This window comes from Citrus clementina, unplaced genomic scaffold (assembly GCF_000493195.1).
Source record: "Citrus clementina cultivar Clemenules unplaced genomic scaffold, Citrus_clementina_v1.0 scaffold_3, whole genome shotgun sequence".
Lineage (NCBI taxonomy): Eukaryota > Viridiplantae > Streptophyta > Magnoliopsida > Sapindales > Rutaceae > Citrus > Citrus x clementina.
In genome coordinates, this window is record NW_006262339.1 from 23,079,884 (window position 1) to 23,101,461 (window position 21,578).

At 35.9% G+C, this 21,578-nt stretch overlaps 1 protein-coding gene across 1 annotated transcript; it reads left to right on the top strand.

Annotated features, from left to right (window-relative positions):
• Positions 1-415: 415 nt before the first annotated feature.
• Positions 416-15,379, top strand: LOC18047958 (immune-associated nucleotide-binding protein 9). Its single transcript, XM_024189669.1, has 6 exons — positions 416-531; positions 12,920-13,041; positions 13,131-13,405; positions 13,730-13,894; positions 13,983-14,117; positions 15,167-15,379. Exons 1-6 carry the CDS (start codon positions 416-418, stop codon positions 15,377-15,379), a joined length of 1,026 nt encoding a protein of 341 aa, XP_024045437.1.
• The last annotated feature ends 6,199 nt before the right edge of the window (positions 15,380-21,578 follow it).

Below are 21,578 nucleotides of genomic sequence, written 5' to 3' on the forward strand. Positions count from 1 at the left end.
AACTAAGCCCCCCAGGTTTGCTACTGTGCATAATTGATCGTCGTCATTTTTTTTTCAATAATTTCATAAAACAAGCAGAATTAAATTAAAATATTTATCGACGCAATTAATTAATTAACTGATGATGTTTAGATTCTGTGCTTGATTATATATCAATTCATCATATTTTTATTAAGATTATAAATTTATCTATATTGTCGGGGTCTGAATGATTTTTATTTTTAATTTTTTAATGAATTTATTCATGTTCGGTTGGATAATATTTAAAGTAATAACAAATATAGGTTTTAATGGAGTGAAATTGTAAGGGTATGGTAACTAAATTTTGTTTCTTATTGTTTAATGGTAAAAACTGAATTCAAAGTGAAGTGGTTTGATATTGTAAAAGCATTGCAGGTAAATTGAAATCTTTTTTATGATGGGAGGAAGAGTGATTGATGTCGATTCGATGCCTACTTCTCCATCTAATGCGGAGCGCACTTTGGTTTTAGTTGGCCGTATTGGCAATGGCAAAAGTGTGACGGGTGTTGAGTGTTAGAAAATGCATATTTATAAAGGAGAAAACCGTCATTTTACATTTCAAGTCTTACTAACACCTTTACTTTTATGAATTTAACCTTCTTTTGATTTAATTCCGTTTGTTTTATTTTAATTAAGTATTTTATGTATTTTAGGGGCATCATAGTCATTTCACAATAAACGAGAGATCAGATGGCAAAACAGACATCACTTTTGAACTCAGGACGGTCGAAAACCTTAGGAGGAGCATAAAAGGAAAAATGGCACTGTTCACATGTACAGTACTGTATACGTTACTGTTCACGACACTGTTCACATAGACGGACGATGACGTGGCATTGATTGATGATGTGGCATTGACTGATGAGGTGTCATGATCCTGTTGAGCTAAAATTCTTATGTACTGTTGATGGTGACGTGGCAGCATATCAGTGGACGAAAAATCTCGCGTACGGTACATGCATCACACATGATTATTTTCAACCAAACCGCGTTACTGTTCATCCGGGTCAAACCGTGTTACTGTTCATCTGCGTGGTCAAACCGCGTACTGTTGACTGATGACGTGGCGCAATCCTGAGCGTCCAAACTGTTTTTAATCCGATGGTCATGATTTACTTCATGTATCTATAAAAATGGGGCCTCTCCCCCCTAATTTGATATCTTTGAATCCATTTTTGGGATCCATTTTCTATAATTCCTTCTCCATCTTGTATTTTCTTCATATTTTAATAAATTTCTATTTTGCCCCTAGTTCAATTATGAGTAGCTAATTTTCTTTCAAGCTTGGGTTGAAGGTGAAGTCTCAACATGTGTCATGGGCTTAATTTGGTAAATTTATTTTCTCTTCCCCTCTAATATTTGTGGATATTTTGACTTCTCATCGACAAATAATACTAATCTTGTCTAGTACCGCATTGGTTTCACCGGCCCCCTAGTACAAAGTTATTATTATTTGGCACGATAAGCCCTTAGCACCATATTGATTAGAGCGTGGTTCATGAGGTGTGGATTCCCCCCTCATGATTTAATTGATATTAATAAGGAATATTTAGCCCATGATGCATGTTGATACGGATCCAGATACCCAAGTACGTCATTTCAATAGATTTCTCTTCAATTTATTCTCACCATTGCAATTCCAATTTTAGAATTTATTATCATCATTTCAATTCTAATTTTAGGATAATTTAAATCACTTCCACCAAAATTCCAACCACCCATTTACAAAATTAATTCTACATATAATTAAAATTCACCTCCTCGTGGGATCGACACTCGTCACCATTAGTCTATTCTACAATAGATTCGTGCGCTTGCGAGTATATTAAAATTTGCACAACAAGTTTTTGGTGCCGTTGCCGGGGAGGTAAGTAATTTTAATTCATAGAATTAATTTTTTTGAATAATTTCTTTTATTTGTTTTCTTGTATTTTTTTATTAAAAAAAAAGAAAAAAAAGTGAATCTACATTTAAAGGTTAGTATTTCTTTTCTTTTTCTCTTCTTTAAAATTCTGTAATTTAATTTTCAATTTATTTTTCTTTGTAATTTTTTTTATTTTATTAATTTAATTTTTAGTTAATTTATTTCACGTATTTATTTTTGTGTATTTTTATAGAAAGGTTGTAATAGCGCAATAAGGTTAGTATTGTAATTTCTTCCTCTTCTTTATTTTTATTTTATTTGTTTTGCATGCATGGTCGTAGGTCATTATTACCTAATCTTGAACCCATAGACCTTGAATTAGAAAAAACACTTCGCACACACAGGCACATTAAAAATAAATTTGGAATGGATTTACAAGCACCACAGGAGAGGCCATTTAAGGACTATTTTAGTCCCTTAGCCAATTTGAGCACATCATGCATAAGATACCCAAATGTAGCTGCTAGGAGTTTTGAATTAAAACCTAGTGTGCTAAATTGTCTCCCCATATTTTATGGCCTAGAAAATGAGGATCCATATAATCATCTGAATGATTTTCATGCCATTTGTCAAACTTTTAAATATGAGAAATTTTCAGACGATGATGTTAAACTTAGACTATTCTCATTTTCTTTAAAAGATAGAGCTCGTTCATGGTTAAATACTTTACCTGCTAATAGCATTTCATCATGGGAACAAATGGTAACGGAATTTTTGAATAAATATTTCCCAGTGCATAAAACCAATGCTATTCGCAGGGAAATCTCAGAGTTTACCCAGAGAGAGGACGAGCAGTTTTTCGAAACGTGGGAGCGATTCAATGGGCTACTCTTGAAGTGTCCACATCATGGGTACGAGAAATGGCACCAATGCCAATACTTTTTGGAGGGATTATTGCCGAATGTGCAAGAATGACTAATGGCAACAAGTGGAGGAGAGCTAATGTCAAAAAGTGCATCAGAGATTTGGGAATTCTTCCAGCGACAAGCGGATAATTCCCAACAACAGAGTCGATCATTCAGGAATACTAGAAGAATTAAGGGAGTAAATGAGGTTCACATTGGCGAGTCAACTTCGGGAATCAAAGAAGTCAATGAGATGGTTAAAGGTCTTGCTCGACAAATAGCATCGTTATCGACTGCTAAATCAACATAACCACATAACCATGACTTATACTCAGATCAAGCCAGTGTCATAGGTGTAATGAGAAAGCCATCAAATTACAACCCATACTCCAACACATATAACCCTGGATGGAGAGACCACCCCAAATTTTCATGGTCTCAAGGACTCCAATAGAATGGACCAGCAGCTCCAGCTCCACCAATGCAACCAATTCCTCAAATTCCTCAAGCCTCTCAGCCCCCATTTAGACCATACAATCAAAACCAGAACTACTCACAACCCAGACCATGGGAGGATGCATTCCAGAATTTCAGGAATGTTACTCACTCCACAATTGAGCAACAGAACTGCACCATTGATGGACTACGAAATGAGTTGAGAGCAGGCTTCAACTCACAAGCCCAATCAGTTTCAAGCCTCGAGAAGATGGTGGGACAACTTGCTTCTTCAGTTCAGACCTTGGCAATGACCATTGAGAAAGGTAAATTTCCAAGTCAACCAGTGCCTAATCCTAAAGGAGTGCATGAAACAAGTACCAGTTCACCACAGCAGTATGGAGAGGTCAAAGCAGTCATGACCTTGCGAAAAAGAAAAGAAGTCGACAACAAAGTAGAGATGCCAGTGATAAAAGAAAATCAAATTGTACCTGTAAATGTTGATAACTCATCACCGGAGGAGAAACAAGAAACCAACCCACGAGAATACATTCCCAAAGCTCCATTTCCTCAGAGGTTAGCTAAAGGAAAAAAGGGAAAATCCACAGGTGAGATTCTTGAAATCTTCAAACAAGTAAGTGTTAACATCCCTTTGCTTGATGCTATAAAGCAAGTTCCATCTTATGCCAAGTTTCTTAAAGATCTTTGTACTAAAAAGAGAAATATGCATGTTCAAAAGAAGGTATTTTTAACAGAAAATGTTAGTTCTATACTCCAACATAAAATTCCTTTAAAATGCAAAGACCCAGGCTCCCCCACTATCTCATGTAGTATAGGGAACCACACAATTGAGAATGCTTTGTTGGATTTAGGAGCTAGTGTAAATCTGTTGCCTTATTCAGTATTCGTGAAACTTGGACTGGGAGAATTACACCTAACTCCAGTGATGTTACAGCTTGCAGATCGGTCCATGAAAATACCTCGTGGTATTGTGGAGGACGTGCTTATCTAGGTAGACAAGTTTTATTTTCCTGTTGATTTCATTGTAATTGACACTCAACCAATACATGATTCAAGGAAGCACATCCCCATTATTCTAGGCAGACCTTTCTTGGCAACTGCGGATGCTCACATTCAATGCAGGACTGGAAATATGCAGTTGTCCTTCGGCAACATGACTATGGAGCTGAACATCTTCAACATTGCCAAACAACCTCACAATGCAGATGATGGAATTGTTGATGTGGATTTAATTGAAACAATAGTTGATAACACTTTTCTTTCAAACCTTAGTGATGATCATTTACAAACATGTTTAACTCACTTTAGTTTGGATTTTGATATGGATAGATCGGTCGATGAGGTCAATGCCCTACTTGACTCAGCACCATCCTTGGACACTAATAAATGGAAGTCAAGAGTTGAACAACTAGCACCATCAGAGAAGAAACTCATCCCATCATCAGAATCACCACCGAAACTCGAGCTCAAACCATTACCCAACACTCTGGAAAATGCATTTTTGGGAGAAGAAAGTACTCTGCCGGTAATAATCTCATCATCCCTAAATGACGAACAAAAAGGTAAGTTGTTGGATGTTTTAAAAGAGCACAAAGGAGCATTAGGATGGACCATAGCAGATATTAAAGGTATAAACCCAGTAGACTGCATGCATTACATTCACGTTGATGAAAATGCTAAAACTACTAGGGAGATGCAACGTCGGTTAAATCCTAACATGAAAGAAGTTGTTAGAACTGAAGTCCTTAAGCTATTAGACGCAGGTATCATTTACCCAATTTTTGATAGTTCATGAGTCAGTCCTGTGCAAGTTGTCCCCAAAAAGTCAAGAGTCACTGTAGTTACCAATGCTGATAATGAATTGATACCCACTAGAGTGACTACAGGATGACGTGTATGCATTGATTATAGGAAGTTGAATTCTGTCACACGTAAAGACCATTTTCCTTTACCATTTATTGATCAAATGCTTGATAGATTAGCAGGCCATGAATTTTATTGCTTTCTAGATGGCTACTCATGATATAATCAGATTCCCATAGCACCAAAAGATCAAGAGAAAACTACTTTCACTTGCCCTTTTGGCACATTTGCATATAGGAGAATGCCATTTGGATTATGTAATGCACCTGCTACATTCCAACGATGCATATTAAGCATTTTTTCTGATATGGTTGAACGATTCCTTGAAGTCTTTATGGATGACTTTTCTGTCTTTGGTGACTCGTTTGATCAATGTTTACATCATCTAACACTAGTTCTGCATAGATATATCGAGAAGAACTTGGTCTTAAATTGGGAGAAATGCCATTTTATGGTAAAACAAGGTATTGTTCTCGGTCACATCATTTCGAGCAAAGGTATTGAGGTTGACAAAGCCAAGGTGGATCTCATTTCTAATCTTCCTCCACCCAAAACAGTCAGAGAAGTAAGATCTTTCCTTGGGCATGTTGGTTTCTATAGACGTTTCATTAAAGATTTTAGCAAAGTTTCTAGACCCTTATGCAATTTACTTGCTAAGGATGTACCTTTTATCTTTGATGATTCATGTCTTGTGGCATTTGAAAAACTAAAGCAGTTGTTGACATCATCACCCATCATTCAGCCCCCAAACTGGAGCTTACCATTTGAGCTCATGTGTGATGCATCTGATTATGCAGTAGGAGTAGTATTAAGACAAAGAGTTGATAGAATTCCCCACGTTATTTACTATGCTAGTATGACATTGAATGATGCACAGTTGAATTATTCAACTACTGAAAAAGAAATGCTAGCAGTAGTGTTTGCATTAGAGAAATTTCGATCTTATCTCATTGGTTGTAAAATAATTATATTCACAGATCATGCTGCTCTTAAATATCTTCTCACAAAGAAAGATGCAAAAGCTAGACTAATTTGTTGGATGTTACTTTTGTAGGAATTTGACTTGGAATTCAAAGATAAGAAAGGGACAGAAAATGTTGTGGCGGACCACCTCTCTCGTCTCTATTTTGACACAATTACAGAGCCATTAATATTGAATGAGTCATTTCCAGATGAACAATTAATGAGTGTGGAAGTATTACCTTGGTATGCTGATATAGTTAATTATCTTGTTACAGGTAAACTTCTAGAGCATTAGACCAAGCAAGATAAGGCTAAATTCTTTGCAGAGATAAAAAATTTCTTTTTGGATGACCCGTATTTGTTCAAGTATTGTGCTGATCAAATTGTTAGACGATGTGTCCCAGAAAATGAAATTCAGAATATTCTTTCATTCTGCCATGAACAAGCTTGTGGAGGCCATTTCAGTGCTAAGAAAACAGCGACTAAAGTTTTACATTGTGGTTTCTATTGGCCAACTATATTTCGAGACGCTTACACTTTCTGTTCTTCATGTGATAGGTGTCAACGAATGGGGAGCATTACGTGAAGGAATATGATGCCACTAAATCCAATTTTAGTGGTTGAGATTTTTGATATATGGGGTATCGACTTCATGGGACCCTTTCCCCCATCTTTTGGCCATCAATACATATTGGTTGCTGTTGACTATGTATCGAAATGGGTAGAAGCAATTCTATGTAGGACCAATGATCACAAGGTGGTGATAGCATTTTTGAAAAGCAACATTGTTTCACGCTTTGGATTCCCTCGAGCGATAATCAGTGATGGTGGTGCCCACTTTTGTAACAAAGCATTCAAAGCTCTTTTGACAAAGTATTCAATCACTCACAAAGTGGCGACCCCATATCATCCGCAAACCAGTGGCCAAGTTGAGATATCCAATCGAGAAATAAAGCACATATTAGAAAAAACGGTGAGGTCAGACATGAAAGATTGGTCATTAAGACTTGATGATGCATTATAGGCATATAGAACGGCTTTCAAGACCCCGATTGAGATGTCACCCTACAGGCTAGTGTATGGAAAAGCTTGCCACCTACCTGTGGAACTCGAGCATCGTGCATAATGGGTCATCAAGAAATTCAATTTTGACATGCAGCAAGCCAGCTCAGAAAGAAGATTACAATTGGCAGAACTTGAAGAAATTCGCAATGACGCATATGACAATGCCAAGATTTACAAGCAACGAATGAAAGTCTTCCATGATAAGCAAATGATGAGAAAATCGTTCACTCCAGGTCAGAAAGTGCTTTTATTCAATTCTCGCTTGCACCTATTCCCAGGTAAGTTACGCTCTCGATGGTCTGGTCCCTTTATTGTTCATATTGTTTTTCCACATGGGGCAATTGAAATTAAGGACCCAAAGAACGGTGTCACGTTTAAAGTTAATGGTCAAAGATTAAAGCCATATCTAGAGTACCAACCACATGGAGAAGACACCGAAATAAATTTGAGTGACCCACCAGATTTGAATTGATTTTTTTTTCTTTTCGTTGATTTGATTTTTTTTTCTTTCTTTATATTATTCTTCTGCTAATTGAAATTATTTTTGCATAAATGTGTTTGTTTAACTATTAAGTTTTCTTTTATCATTTTTAATCATGAGTACATTACTTAGACCGTTCCTCCTGAACATTCTTAAACCACTTCAACGTGTCAAAACTCATCTCAAAAGGCAGATTCAATTTTGTAAAACACATCGCATTTGGGCTCTACAACCACCAGAGTTAGTAGCCTATGTTGAGGGTTTAGAACGCCAACTCCGAGACATTGAGAGAAGTGTTTACGACATCCAGTTGGAGCTTGAGGTAAATTCAATAAGAGGACGATTTTAATTTTCTTTGTGTGTTTTAATTTATTTTTCTGTTTGTGTGCTTTAGTTTGTTACCCCGGTGAAGTGGCGGATAACGGTACTCCGTGACAATCAAGTCGGTTACTTCAGTTTCCCATAATAACTGATATTCTGAAGCGAAGATATGGACAGAAACGAGACTCTAGCGAAACTTTACAAGCGATTTCCTTCACTTCCTCAGAATGCCCTTCTTACGATCTATAAAGCTCGGTCCGAACGCATGCGATTGCTCATGAGGAATAACATACCTGCTGATATCCATTGGTTAATCGAGGTGAAAGTACAATTGGCAGGTGAGTTACCTCCAAAATTTATTACATACATGCCTGGTTGTGGTAAAGGAAATTATGCAAGAAAACGACGAGCTCGAAGAATTTTTGTTGCTTGTCATAAGTGTGCCAGAATGAGTTACAATAAAAACCCATGTTCTTTAGGAATGGTGTCTGATAACAGGGAAGATAAGATTCAATTCATTAGGGATGGCTTGAATAAGGAGTCATTGGATGATATCCTTTTGTCTCTTGAAACGCATCCCAGTGGATATGTGCAAGGAGCGATTCTCCAGTTATGGCCATTATTCTAGAAAGAGCATGCACGATATAGTCTCGGGAATCTGACTATAAACGACCCTGTTTGCCAGTTTATAAGAAAACTGGATAGCAAGCCTATCCTCGACCCATAGAGGGCGTTCAAGCCGTTTCTGGACGTAAAACCAGAAGAAGATGTGAGCCACAGTCGCAACTACCTGTAAATATCCTTTCACTTTACTGTTATTTTATTTCACTATTGTTTTATTGTGTGCATTATTGTCTTTAATAATTTTATTACTGTTTGCTTTTTCCTTTTTATTGTTTCCTTTTTGACTCGCGAGCCACGTGCTTTACGCGTTATTTGACACTGACATGTTACCTCATACACAACTGTGACCCACTGTCACCAAGACTCTTAAATGTGATTTTTTTGGTCAAGCACTCACAAATTATTTTTTTGAGAAGTATCACAATGGCAACTACTCCAAATAGACAATTCAAGAACATTTGTGTGCTCTCTGGATTTACCTATGGCAAACATAAAGAGTTCGTTGAGTCAGCCATCGATCTTGGTCGAAGTATAGCAGAGAGAAAATTACACTTGGTGTATGGAGGAGGTAACCGAGGGTTATCAAAAATGATCTCAGAAGCAGCTTTTATAAGAGGAAGTCAAGTGTTAGGCATCATCCCAAGAGTCCTAAAACCATTGGGCAGTTCGTTTGACTCATCAACTGGAGAAGAGTTAGTCGTCTCAGGTATGCAAGAAAGAATAACTGAAATGCTTAATCATGCTGATGCTTTTATTTTCCTTCCAGGAGATCTTGCAACACTAGAGGCACTTATCACGCTAGCATCTTGGGCCCATCTGCACATCCACCAAAAACCCATCGGTTTGTTAAATGTCAATAACTTTTATGATGGCTTTATCGCATTTCTTAACCATGCAATAAAAAACTATTTCATTCCTTCTAATGTGAAAAAACTTTTTATTTGTGCTCATACTGCTAATGAGCTACTTGATCTGTTACAAGCTTATAAACCGGAGCCAGACCCCTGGACCTTTGTGTTGGAGCGCCCAAATAATGATGGTAACAGTAGCCGCAGTAAGAAGTACAAATTAGATTTAACTCTCCGCTTGTAAATATTTTTTTCTGTGTTGCACCACCCAGGTGATGTCTTCTAAACTCTACTTCTTTCCTTTCAAACATTGAGGACAATGTTTCGTTCTGGTTGGGGGGAGGGAATAGTCGACAATTGTGGAATTTTGGTTAAGTTTTTACTAATTTTTTGTTGTAGAAACTAACTATTGCTAACTTTTTGTGTTGAAGATGGCTGAATATGGAGTGTAGTAACTCTAGAAACGCATCTTCATCGTTTAAAAAAAATTAATTAAAAAATTTTTTAAAAAAATTTCTTTTTCTTTATTAAGTTTTGATGTTCATTTTTCTTCTTCTTTTTAATTTCTCCTCTATAAATATACATTTTCCAACTTTTGAGTCGAAGATGGCTGAATATGGAGTGTAGTTCCTCTAGAAACGTATCTTCTTAAAAAAAAAAAAACCATTTTTGTTTTCTATAATTTTACGTGTAACTTTTCTAATTAGTTTTTATGCATCATTTTCACATTTCTGCATCCATATTTTCCTTTCATGTTGAGAATAGGTTGGGGGGTAGAATGTTGTTTGAAAAAAAAAATTTTGTGTGATTTGTTTTAACATTGGATGACATGATTAATTTCAAATTTTAGTATTTGTATTATCTTTGGTCTTAAGTGATGTTACGTTATGTTTGATACTCTACATGTTGATGTCGGAGACAAATGTGAGTTGCTTGAAGGAATGAACATGTCATAATAAGTACCAAGTGAGTTTTTGAGCCTATTATTTTTCTTGGAGAATAACCCTTTTGCCCACTCTTTATACAGCTTAGCAGTTTATTATTTTACACACGATCTCTAAATTGCTTTTGAGTTAACCCTTAAAAAAAATTGTAAAATAAAAAAAAGAAAGAACAAAAATGTGTGTTGTTACATTGGGAGGCCCATCTAACTAGTAGATATGGATGATTATTTAGAACCCTAAAAGACGATGGAAAGGCCATCTTTGATCCGTTTGAGCCTTTCTAGCCATCCCTTTTATTAAATATCCATAGTTAACCCTTTTGAGCCTTTAAAAAAAAAAAAACCTTTTCTTTGTCAACTTATCATCTTGACCCACTCCGATTTGGAGTATTACCCGATGTCTTATAAGTTCCATCACCTATTTATATTTGAGAAAAATGTAAATAATTATTTTGTTCAGTGAAGTTATGCCAAAAAAAAAGAGAAAAAAAAACAAAAGTTGTTGTTTCAAAAGAATATAAATAAAAATAATAGGTGAAATCCACCTTGCAACTTCCAAAAAAAAAAATTTCTCTGCATTTTTCTCAAATATACACTTTGTTTTCCTTATTTTCCTTCTTTGTTAGCCATGTCCCTAGCCTACGTTAGTTCCTAATAAAAGTCCTCCTTGATTTTAGGGAACTATAGTTTGAAGTAGAAGCTAGTTATATGGGCTAAAAAGATGTAGTGATGCATAATAAAAAAAAAAGATAAATAAAGTGGGTTGACTAGCACTTTTGTTTGACTTGAGATCGTATTATTTCTAAGCTGAGGGCATATTTATTTCATCTTGGTGAGAGCATGTGATATCACTTCTTTATTATTTTCTCTCTCAATTACCATTCATTGGAGTGACTATTTTTAGTGGGTTTAATTTATTTGTGAGAGTGTCACTACTTCCAGTGAGATTTTGGGGTTTGACATGTCATTCTTGAAAGTAGATATAACAAAGTCTACTGAGCTAATTCATGTGGATGGTTGATGTGAGTGTGATGTTGCTTTAGACTGGAGATAATGCTTATACTTTTATTTGATTGCTATCATTAATCTGATTGAATAAACACGAGTGTTTCTAAATTTTTTTAAAAAAATCATTTTGAATTTGAATTTTATTTTTGCTTCATTTGCTAGGGACTAGCAATAAGCTGGTTGGAGGGTGTGTTGAGTGTTAGAAAATGCATATTTATAAAGGAGAAAACTGTCATTTTACATTTCAAGTCTTACTAACACCTTTACTTTTATGAATTTAACCTTCTTTTGATTTAATTCCGTTTGTTTTATTTTAATTAAGTATTTTATGTATTTTAGGGGCATCATAGTTATTTCACAATAAACGAGAGATCAAATGGCAAAACGGACATCACTTTTGAACTCAGGATGGTCGAAAACCTTAGGAGGAGCATAAAAGGAAAAATGACATTGTTCACATGTACGGTACTATTCACGTGTACGGTACTATATACGTTACTGTTCACGACACTATTCACATAGACGGATGATGATGTGGCATTGACCGATGATGTGGCATTGACTGATGAGGTGTCACGATCCTGTTGGGCTAAAATTCTTATGTACTGTTGATAGTGACGTGGCAGCATATCAGTGGACGAAAAATCTCGCGTACAGTACATGCATCACACAGGATTATTTTCAACCAAACCGCGTTACTCTTCATCCAGGTCAAACCGTGTTACTATTCATCCACGTGGTCAAACCGCGTACTGTTGACTGATGACGTGGTGCAATCCTGAGCGTCCAAACTGTTTTTAATCCGATGGCCATGATTTACTCTATGTATCTATAAAAATAGGGTCTCTCCCCCCTAATTTGATATCTCTGAATCCATTTTTGGGATCCATTTTTTATAATTCATTCTCCATCTTGTATTTTCTTCGTATTTTAATAAATTTCCATTTTGCCCCTAGTTCAATTATGAGTAGCTAATTTTCTTTCAAGCTTGGGTTGAAGGTGAAGTCTCAACATGTGTCATGGGCTTAATTTGGTAAATTTATTTTCTCTTCCCCTCTAATTTTTGTGGATGTTTTGACTTCTCGTCGATAAATAATACTAATCTTGTCTAGTACCGTCTTGGTTTCACCGGCCCCCTAGTACAAGGTTATTATTATTTGGCACGATAAGCCCTTAGCACCATATTGATTAGAGCGTGGTTCATGAGGTGTGGATTCCCCCCTCATGATTTAATTGGTATTAATAAGGAATATTTAGCCAATGATGCATGTTGATATGGATCCAGATACCCAAGTACGTCATTTCAATAGATTTCTCTTCAATTTATTCTCGTCATTGCAATTCCAATTTTAGAATTTATTATCGCCATTTCAATTCTAATTTTAGGATAATTTAAATCACTTCCACCACAATTCCAACCACCCATTTACAAAATTAATTCTACATATAATTAAAATTCACCTCCTCGTGGGATCGACACTCGTCACCATTAGTCTATTCTACAATAGATTCGTGCGCTTGTGAGTACATTAAAATTTGCACAACAACGGGCAATAGTATTCTCGGAAGAAGAGCCTTCAAGTCGAAGGTTGGCTCGTCTGAGGATACTAAAACTTGTGAAATGCAGAGAACCATGCTCAAAGATGGCCAAGTTGTTAATGTCATTTATACTCCTGGTAATTTACTAATGTTGGTGCCCAGATATTCCATTCCATGCTTGTTGATGTTGTAGTGGTAAGTAGATTGATGTTATGAGCCATTGCAAGACTTTTTGATTCTTCCGCTGACTTTGAGTTTGTCAGCAAGGAAATTGTCAAATGTATTGGTATGGCCAAGGATGGGATCCATGCAGTCCTTATAGTTTTCTCTGTTAGAAACCGTTTTTCTGAAGAGGAAGGAGCTGAAATACACAGTTTGGAGTCCTTGTTCGGGAAAAAAGTTTTTGACTATATGATTGTTGTTTTCACTAGAGGGGATGAACTTGAAGATAATGACGAAACATTAGAAGATTACTTGGGTCCTGAGTGTCCAAAGCCTTTAAAGGTTTTTTTCTGAAAGGCAATAGTTTTCGATAATTTCATTAGTCATTTTGATTGGGTTAGTGCTTTTTACTGGAATTTATGCAGAGCATTATTATTATTATCATTATTTTCTGTTATACGGAATGCTGATCACCTTTTAGGATCTTTAAATTTGATGGACGTAAAAGGTTATTGTAAGTTGTCAAACTATAAGGAGAATGGAATTGATTATTAAAATTTGATTATGGCTTGCCCTTAAATAGTTTTTGAGGATGCATGATATTAAGTACTAACGATCACAATAAAAAAAAAATTTTGTCAGCTGATCATTTTTCCATTCTTTTAGGAAATCCTTCAACTATGCGATAATAGGCGTGTGCTTTTTGATAACAAGACTAAGGATGCGGCGAAGAGAACTGAGCAGGTTGGAAAGCTTCTTTCTCTGGTTGACTTTATGATCTTGCAGAATGGTGGGCAACCATATATAGATGAAATCTTTGCTGAGTTGAAGGTGTCTTCATTAGTATCATGATAGACTTCTGTGCTGCTTCTTTCTGAATATGTCATGACAATGTCTCTTTTTCTTTTTTTCTACTCAGAAAAGGGCTACTAAACTCCGTGATCAACAAGTTGAGGTTGATTCTCTCAAGGGATATTCAAAACGAGAAATTTCAGAGCTGAAGGAGCAGATGAAAAAATCATATGAAGATCAACTCAAACGAAGTATTGAGATGGTATTTTTTATAAAGCATGCAGGTACCTGTACTGATATTCTAAATTGTGAGACTTGGAGGTGGTAAAGACTGCCGCTGTGTCCTTACAATTAGATTGTTGGAGATTGCCATATGAAAAAATGCCTTATCTTGCTAGTTGATGTGGACAAATATGTTATTAAGTTATCTGTTCACTAATTGTGTTTTGATGGCTGTAGCATGTTGTTCTTACCTTGAAGATTGTTTGATTGTCGTGTTCTATTTTATTTCTGGATGAAATTAAGTGTTTCTTGATGAAATGTTCTAATGATTGTTCACTGATTCTGTTTTGTTTGCTCATCATGACTTGCACTTAGGAATAGATTCTGCACTTGTTTAGTCATCAATCTTTAGAACATTTCTTGTAATACTGTAGATCCTGTTTTGTTGCTAGGAATTATGCACTCCTGAATCTGTGGGAACAATTGAAATGTTATAACTTATATCCAAGTTATGTCATATTCTAAATTTGTTAAAAACTAAATAGCCACATTCAAAATAATTTTTTATGAAAAATATAGTTAGGCACATGGAACCTAATAAAAAAGCTGCGTAGTTTTGATTTTCCGTTCCACAGTTTTAATTTATAGCAAGGCAGTAGAATGATTCGGCATTAAGCCTGATCCTATTCAACAATAATTTGGATTTGCTGTAACATTCTGTGTAATAACTATATGTCTGAGCTGTTAATACGTTTCACTCTCCACATTCCTGAAGTGTGGCAAAATGAAAAGTTTAGTAGATTCTTTAATGCCTTATATTTTGTGTTTATCTATTTATTTTTTTAAGTTTTTGTTTCTACCATTTATCAATGATTGAAAGAGTGGAATTGATTGACGTTAGAAAGTTTTGCCAAGTATGGTGAACTTAGCAACTCCCTTTGCAATTAGATTAAACTAAATTAACACTTAAGAATTTTCTTCTCTTAAGTTGGAGTTTTATATTACCACTACCAATCTTTTTTTGTATTAGGCTGCTACTCCAAGGCTTAGTGGCGTGTTTTCTGGCTGATATTGATGCTTTTTTGATAGGTTGAGTCTAAGCTCAAAGAGACAACAACTAGGCTAGAACAGCAATTGGCAGAGGAGCATCTTGCTCGATTAAAGGCAGAAGGGGCTGCTCAATTAGCTCAAATAAAGTCAAATGAAGAAATTTTTAACCTTAGAGAGAAACTTGAAAGAGGTCAGAGGGAGACTGAAGAGCTCCGTAACGGAGTTCCAAAACTGCAGTGTCCTATTCTTTGACCTAGTCACCTGCAGGCTCTATGTGCCATTGGCTTGAAAATCACCTAAAGTATATTTTTTCTGTCTCCTCTTCCTTTTCAGATAATATTTGAACTTTATACCGCATTTATTCTCGGTGTTTTACTACAGTCAAGAAGCTTATATCCTGTATTATGTAAATGTTCACTGTCCAGTCTCAAGGGCATTCTTAAGATAGTTTTATATGGAAAAACTGTATTGACATCAAATGAAGTTTCTTTTATAGAGCCATCTTGAATCTTTTCTTACACAGTGAATCCAAAGAGATGTGATTCCTTTTCTCCTCATTGAGCTCTTAACGAACGCTATATTGTTTTCACATTTGCAGCAGATGCAACCCAAGATATGCCCTTCTAACAATCATGACTTTCCCAAAAACTTCAAATAGACTAATAGATTAATCCTAATGTCCAAGAGACTTGCAATAGACCCACCAAGCCTATGACCCTTCTTTGATTCACACCAAAACTTCAACCAGCTCATAGCCTAGATTTATCAAGGACAATATTTATTTACGCATATCTGACATAATCTTTATTTACCTTATACATAATGAAAATCCTTCGACATCATACGACATCTGTTTTATAGATATTAAATTTCAGCATAATTGTTGAGTGTTAGAAAATGTATATTTATAAAGGAGAAAATCATCATTTTACATTTCAAGTCTTACTAACAACCTTTACTTTTATGTATTTAAGGTTCTTGTAATTTAATTATGTGTGTTTTATTTTAATAAAGTATTTTGTGTATTTTAGGGGCATCATAGTCATTTCACAATAAACGAGAGATCAAACGGCAAAATGGACATCACTTTTGAACTCAGGACGGTCGAAAATCTTAGGAGGAGCATAAAAGGAAAAATGGCACTGTTCACATGTACGGTACTGTCTACGTTATTGTTCACAACACTGTTCACATAGACGGATCGATGACGTGGCATTGACCGATGACGTGGCATTGACTGATAAGGTGTCATGATCCTATTGGTCTAAAATTCTTATGTACTGTTGATGGTGACGTGGCAGCATATTAGTGGACCAAAAAACGCGCGTACGGTACATGCAACACATGGGATTATTTTCAACCAAACCGCATTACTGTACAGACTGTGTCACTGTTCAAACCGCGTGGTCAAACCGCGTACTGTTGACTGATGACGTGACGCAATCCTGAGCGTCCAAACTGTTTTTAATTCGATGGCCATGATTTACTCGATGTATCAATAAAAAGGGGACCTCTCCCCCCGAATTGGGCATCTCTAAATCCATTTTTGGACTATGTTTCTGTAATTCCTTCTCTATCTTGTATTTTCTACGTATTTTAATAAATTTCAATTTTGCTCCTAGTTCAATTATGAGTGGCTAATTTTCTTTCAAGCTTGGGTTGAAGGTGAAGTCTCAACATGTGTCATGGGCTTTATTTGGTAAATTTATTTTCTCTTCCCCTCTAGATTTTGTGGATTTTTGGACTTCTCGTCGACAAATAATAATAGTCTTGTCTAAATACCGCCCTGGTTTCACCGGCACCCTAGTACAAGGTTATTATTATTTGGCACGATAAGCCCTTAGCACCATATTGATTAGAGCGTGGTTCATGAGGTGTGGATTCCCCTCTCATGATTTAATTGGCATTAATAAGGATTATTTAGCCCATGATGCATGTTAATACGTATCCAGATATCTAAGTACGTCATTTCAATAGAATTCTCTTCAATTTATTCTCGCCATTTCAATTCTAATTTTAGAATTTATTCTCGCCATTTTAATTTAAGTTTTAGCATATTCCAAATCATTTCCATCACAAATCCAATCACCAATTTACAAAATTAATTCTACACACAATTAAAATCTACCTCTTCGTGGGATCGACACTCGTCACCATTGATCTATACTATAATAGATTCGTGCACTTGCGAGTTCAATAAAATTTGCACAATAAGTTTTTTGCGCCGTTGCCGGGGAGGAAAGTAATTTTAATTCATAAAATTAATTTTTGTGAATAATTTCTTTTAATTGTTTTCTTGTAATTTTTTTATTAAAAAAAGAAAAAAAAGAGTGAATTTACATTTTAAGCTAAGAATTTTTTATTTTTTTATTTTCTCTCTTCTTTAAAATTCTGTAATTTAATTTTCAATTTATTTTTCTTTGTAATTTTTTTTATCTTATTAATTTATTCTTAGTTAATTTATTTCACGTATTTGTTTTAGTGTGTTTTTATAGAAGGGTTGTAACAGCGCGATAAGGTTAGTATTGTAATTTCTCATTCTTCTTTATTTTTATTTGTTTTATTCCCATTTATTTTTGTGTTCCTTGCATGCATGGTCGTAGGTAATTATTTCCTAATCTTGAACTTATAGACCTTGAATTAGAAAAAACACTTCGCACACACAAGCACGTTAAAAATAAATTTAGAATGGATTTACAAGCACCACAGGAGAGGCCATTTAAGGACTATTTTAGTCCCTTAGCTAATTTGAGCACATCATGTATAAGATACCCAAATGTAGCTGCTAGGAGCTTTGAGTTAAAACCTAGTGTGCTAAATTGTCTCCCCACATTCTATGGCCTAGAAAATGACTCATATAATCATTTAAATGATTTTCATGCAATTTTTTAAACATTTAAATATGAGAATTTTTCAAATGATGATGTTAAACTTAGACTATTCCCATTTTCTTTAAAGGATAGAGCTCGTTCATGGCTCAATACATTACCTGCCAATAGCATTACATCATGGGAACAAATGGTAACAAAATTTCTGAATAAATATTTCCCAGTGCATAAAACCAACGCTATTCGCAGGGAAATCTTGGAGTTTACTCAGAGAGAGGACGAGCAATTTTTCGAAACATGGGAGCGATTCAATGGGCTACTCTTGAAGTGTCCGCATCATGGGTACGAGAAGTGGCACCAATGCCAATACGTATTGGAGGGATTATTGCCGAATGTGCAGGAATGGCTAATGGCAACAAGTGGAGGAGAGCTAATGTCAAAAAGTGCATCAGAGATTTGGGACTTCTTCCAGCGACAAGCGGATAATTCCCAACAACGGAGTCGATCACTTAGAAATACTAGAAGAATTAAGGGAGTGAATGAGATTCACATTGGCGAGTCAACTTCGGGTATCAAAGAAGTCAAGGAGATGGTTGAAGGTCTTGCTCGACAATTAGCATCGTTATCAACTGCTAAATGAACAGAACCACATGACCATGACTCATACTCAGATCAAGCCAATGCCATAGGTGTAATGAGAAAACCATCAAATTACAACCCATACTCCAACACATATAACTCTGGATGGAGAGACCACCCCAATTTTTCATGGTCTCAAGGATTCTAACAGAATGGACCAGCAGCTCCAGCTCCACTAATGCAACCAATTCCTCAAATTCTTCAAGCCTCTCAGCCACCATTTATACCATACAATTAGAACAAGAACTACTCTCAACCCAGACCATGAGAGGATTCATTCCAGAATCTCAAGAATGTTACTCACTCCACGATTGAGCAGCAAAACCGCACCATTGATGGACTACGAAATGAGTTGAGAGCAAACTTCAACTCACAAGCCCAATCAGTTTCAAGCCTTGAGAAGATGGTGGGACAGCTTGCTTCTTCAGTTCAGACCTTGGCAATGACTGTTGAGAAAGGTAAATTTCCAAGTCAACTAGTGCCTAATCCTAAAGGAGTACATGAAGCAAGTACCAGTTCACCACAACAGCATAGAGAGGTCAAAGCAGTCATGACCTTGCGAAAAGGAAAATAAGTCGACAACAAAGTGGAGATGCCGGTGACAAAAAAAAATCAAATTGTACCTGTGAATGTTGATAACTCACCATCAGAAGAGAAAGAAGAAACCAACCCACGAGAATACGTTCCTAAAGCTCCATTTCCTCAAAGGTTAGCTAAAGGAAAGAAGGAAAAATCCACAAGTGAGATTCTTGAAATCTTCAAACAGGTAAGTGTTAACGTCCCTTTGCTTAATGCTATAAAACAAGTTCCATCTTATGCCAAGTTTGTTAAAGACCTTTGTACTAAAAAGAGAAACATTCATGTTCAAAAGAAGACATTTTTAACAGAAAACGTTAGTTCTATACTCCAACATAAAATTCCTCTAAAATGCAAAGACCTAGACTCCTCCACTATCTCATGTAGTATAGGAAGCCACACAATTGAGAATGTTTTGTTGGATTTAGGAGCTAGTGTAAATCTGTTACCTTACTCAGTTTTCGTGAAACTTGGACTGGGAGAATTACACCCAACTCCAGTGGTGTTACAACTTGCAGATCGGTCCACGAAAATACCTCATGGTATTGTAGAGGACGTGCTTATCAGGTAGACAAGTTTTATTTTCCTGTTGATTTCATTGTAATTGACACTTAACCAATACATGATTTAAGGAAGCACATCCCCATCATTCTAGACCGACCTTTCTTGGCAACTGCGGATGCTCACATTCAATGCAGGACTGAAAATATGCAGTTGTCCTTCGGCAACATGACTATGGAGCTGAACATCTTCAACATTGCCAAACAACCTCATAATGTAGATGATAGAATTGTTGATGTGGATTTAATTGAAGCATTAGTTGATGATACTTTTGTTTCAAACCTTAATGATAATCCTTTACAAACATATTTAACTCACTTTGGTTTGGATTTTGATATTGACAGATCGGTCGAAGAGGTCAATGCCATACTTGACTCAGCACCATCCATGGACACTAATAAATGGAAGTCAAGAGTTGAACCACTAGCACCATCAGAGAAGAAACTCATCCCATCATCAGAATCACCACCGAAGCTCGAGCTCAAACCATTTCCCAACACTCTGGAATATGCATTTTGGGAGAAGAAAGTTCTCTTCCAGTAATCATCTCATCATCCCTCAATGACGAACAAAAAGGTAAGTTGTTGGATGTTTTAAAAGAGCACAAAGGAGCATTAGGATGTACCATAGCGGACATAAAAGGTATAAACCCAATAGACTGCATGCATTACATTCACCTTGATGAAAATACTAAACCTATTAGGGAAATGCAACGTCGGTTAAATCCTAACATGAAGGAAGTTATTAGAACTAAAGTCCTTAAGCTATTAGACGCATCATTTACCCAATTTCTGATAGTTCATGGGTCAGTCCTGTACAAGTTATCCCTAAAAAGTCAGGAGTCACAGTGGTTACGAATGCCAATAATGAATTGATACCCACTAGAGTGACTACATGATGGCGTGTATGCATTGATTATAGAAAGTTGAATTCTGTCACATGTAAAGACCATTTTCCTTTACCATTTATCGATCAAATGCTTGATAGATTAGCAGGCCATGAATTTTATTGCTTTCTAGATGGCTACTCAGGATATAATCAAATTCCCATAGCACCAAAAGATCAAGAGAAAACCACTTTCACTTGCCCTTTTGGCACTTTTGCATATAGGAGAATGCCATTTGGATTATGTAATGCACCTGCTACATTTCAACGATGCATGTTGAGCATTTTTTCTAATATGGTTGAACGATTCCTTAAAGTCTTTATGAATGACTTTTCTGTTTTTGGTGACTCATTTGATCAATGTTTACATCATCTAACACTAGTTTTGCAGAGATGTATCGAGAAGAACTTAGTCTTAAATTGGGAGAAGTGCCATTTTATGGTAAAACAAGGTATTGTTCTCGGTCACATCATTTCGAGCAAAGGTATTGAGGTTGACAAAGCCAAGGTGGATCTCATTTCTAATCTTCCTCCACTTAAAACAATCAGAGAAGTAAGATCTTTCTTTGGGCATGCTGGATTTTATAGACGTTTCATTAAAAATTTTAGCAAAGTTTCTAGACCCTTATGCAATCTACTTGCTAAGGATGTACCTTTTGTCTTTGATGATTCATGTCTTGTGGCATTTAAAAAATTAAAGCAGTTATTGACATCATCACCCATCATTCAGCCCCCAAACTAGAGCTTACCATTTGAGCTCATGTGTGATGCATCTGATTATGCAGTAGGAGCAGTATTAAGACAAAGGGTTGATCGAATTCCTCATGTTATTTACTATACTAGTATGACATTGAATGATGCACAGTTGAACTATTCAACTACTGAAAAAGAAATGCTAGCAGTAGTGTTTGCAATGGAAAAATTTTGATCTTATCTCATTGGTTGTAAAATAATTGTGTTCA

Excerpts from the sequence above, each read along its gene's own strand:
- LOC18047958 (XM_024189669.1), top strand. The coding sequence starts at position 416 with ATGATGGGAGGAAGAGTGATTGATGTCGATTCGATGCCTACTTCTCCA. Across the intron at positions 532-12,919 it reads AAAAGTGTGACGGGTGTTGA|TATTCTCGGAAGAAGAGCCT; the intron begins GTGTTAGAAAAT and ends AACGGGCAATAG. Across the intron at positions 13,406-13,729 it reads AGTGTCCAAAGCCTTTAAAG|GAAATCCTTCAACTATGCGA; the intron begins GTTTTTTTCTGA and ends CCATTCTTTTAG.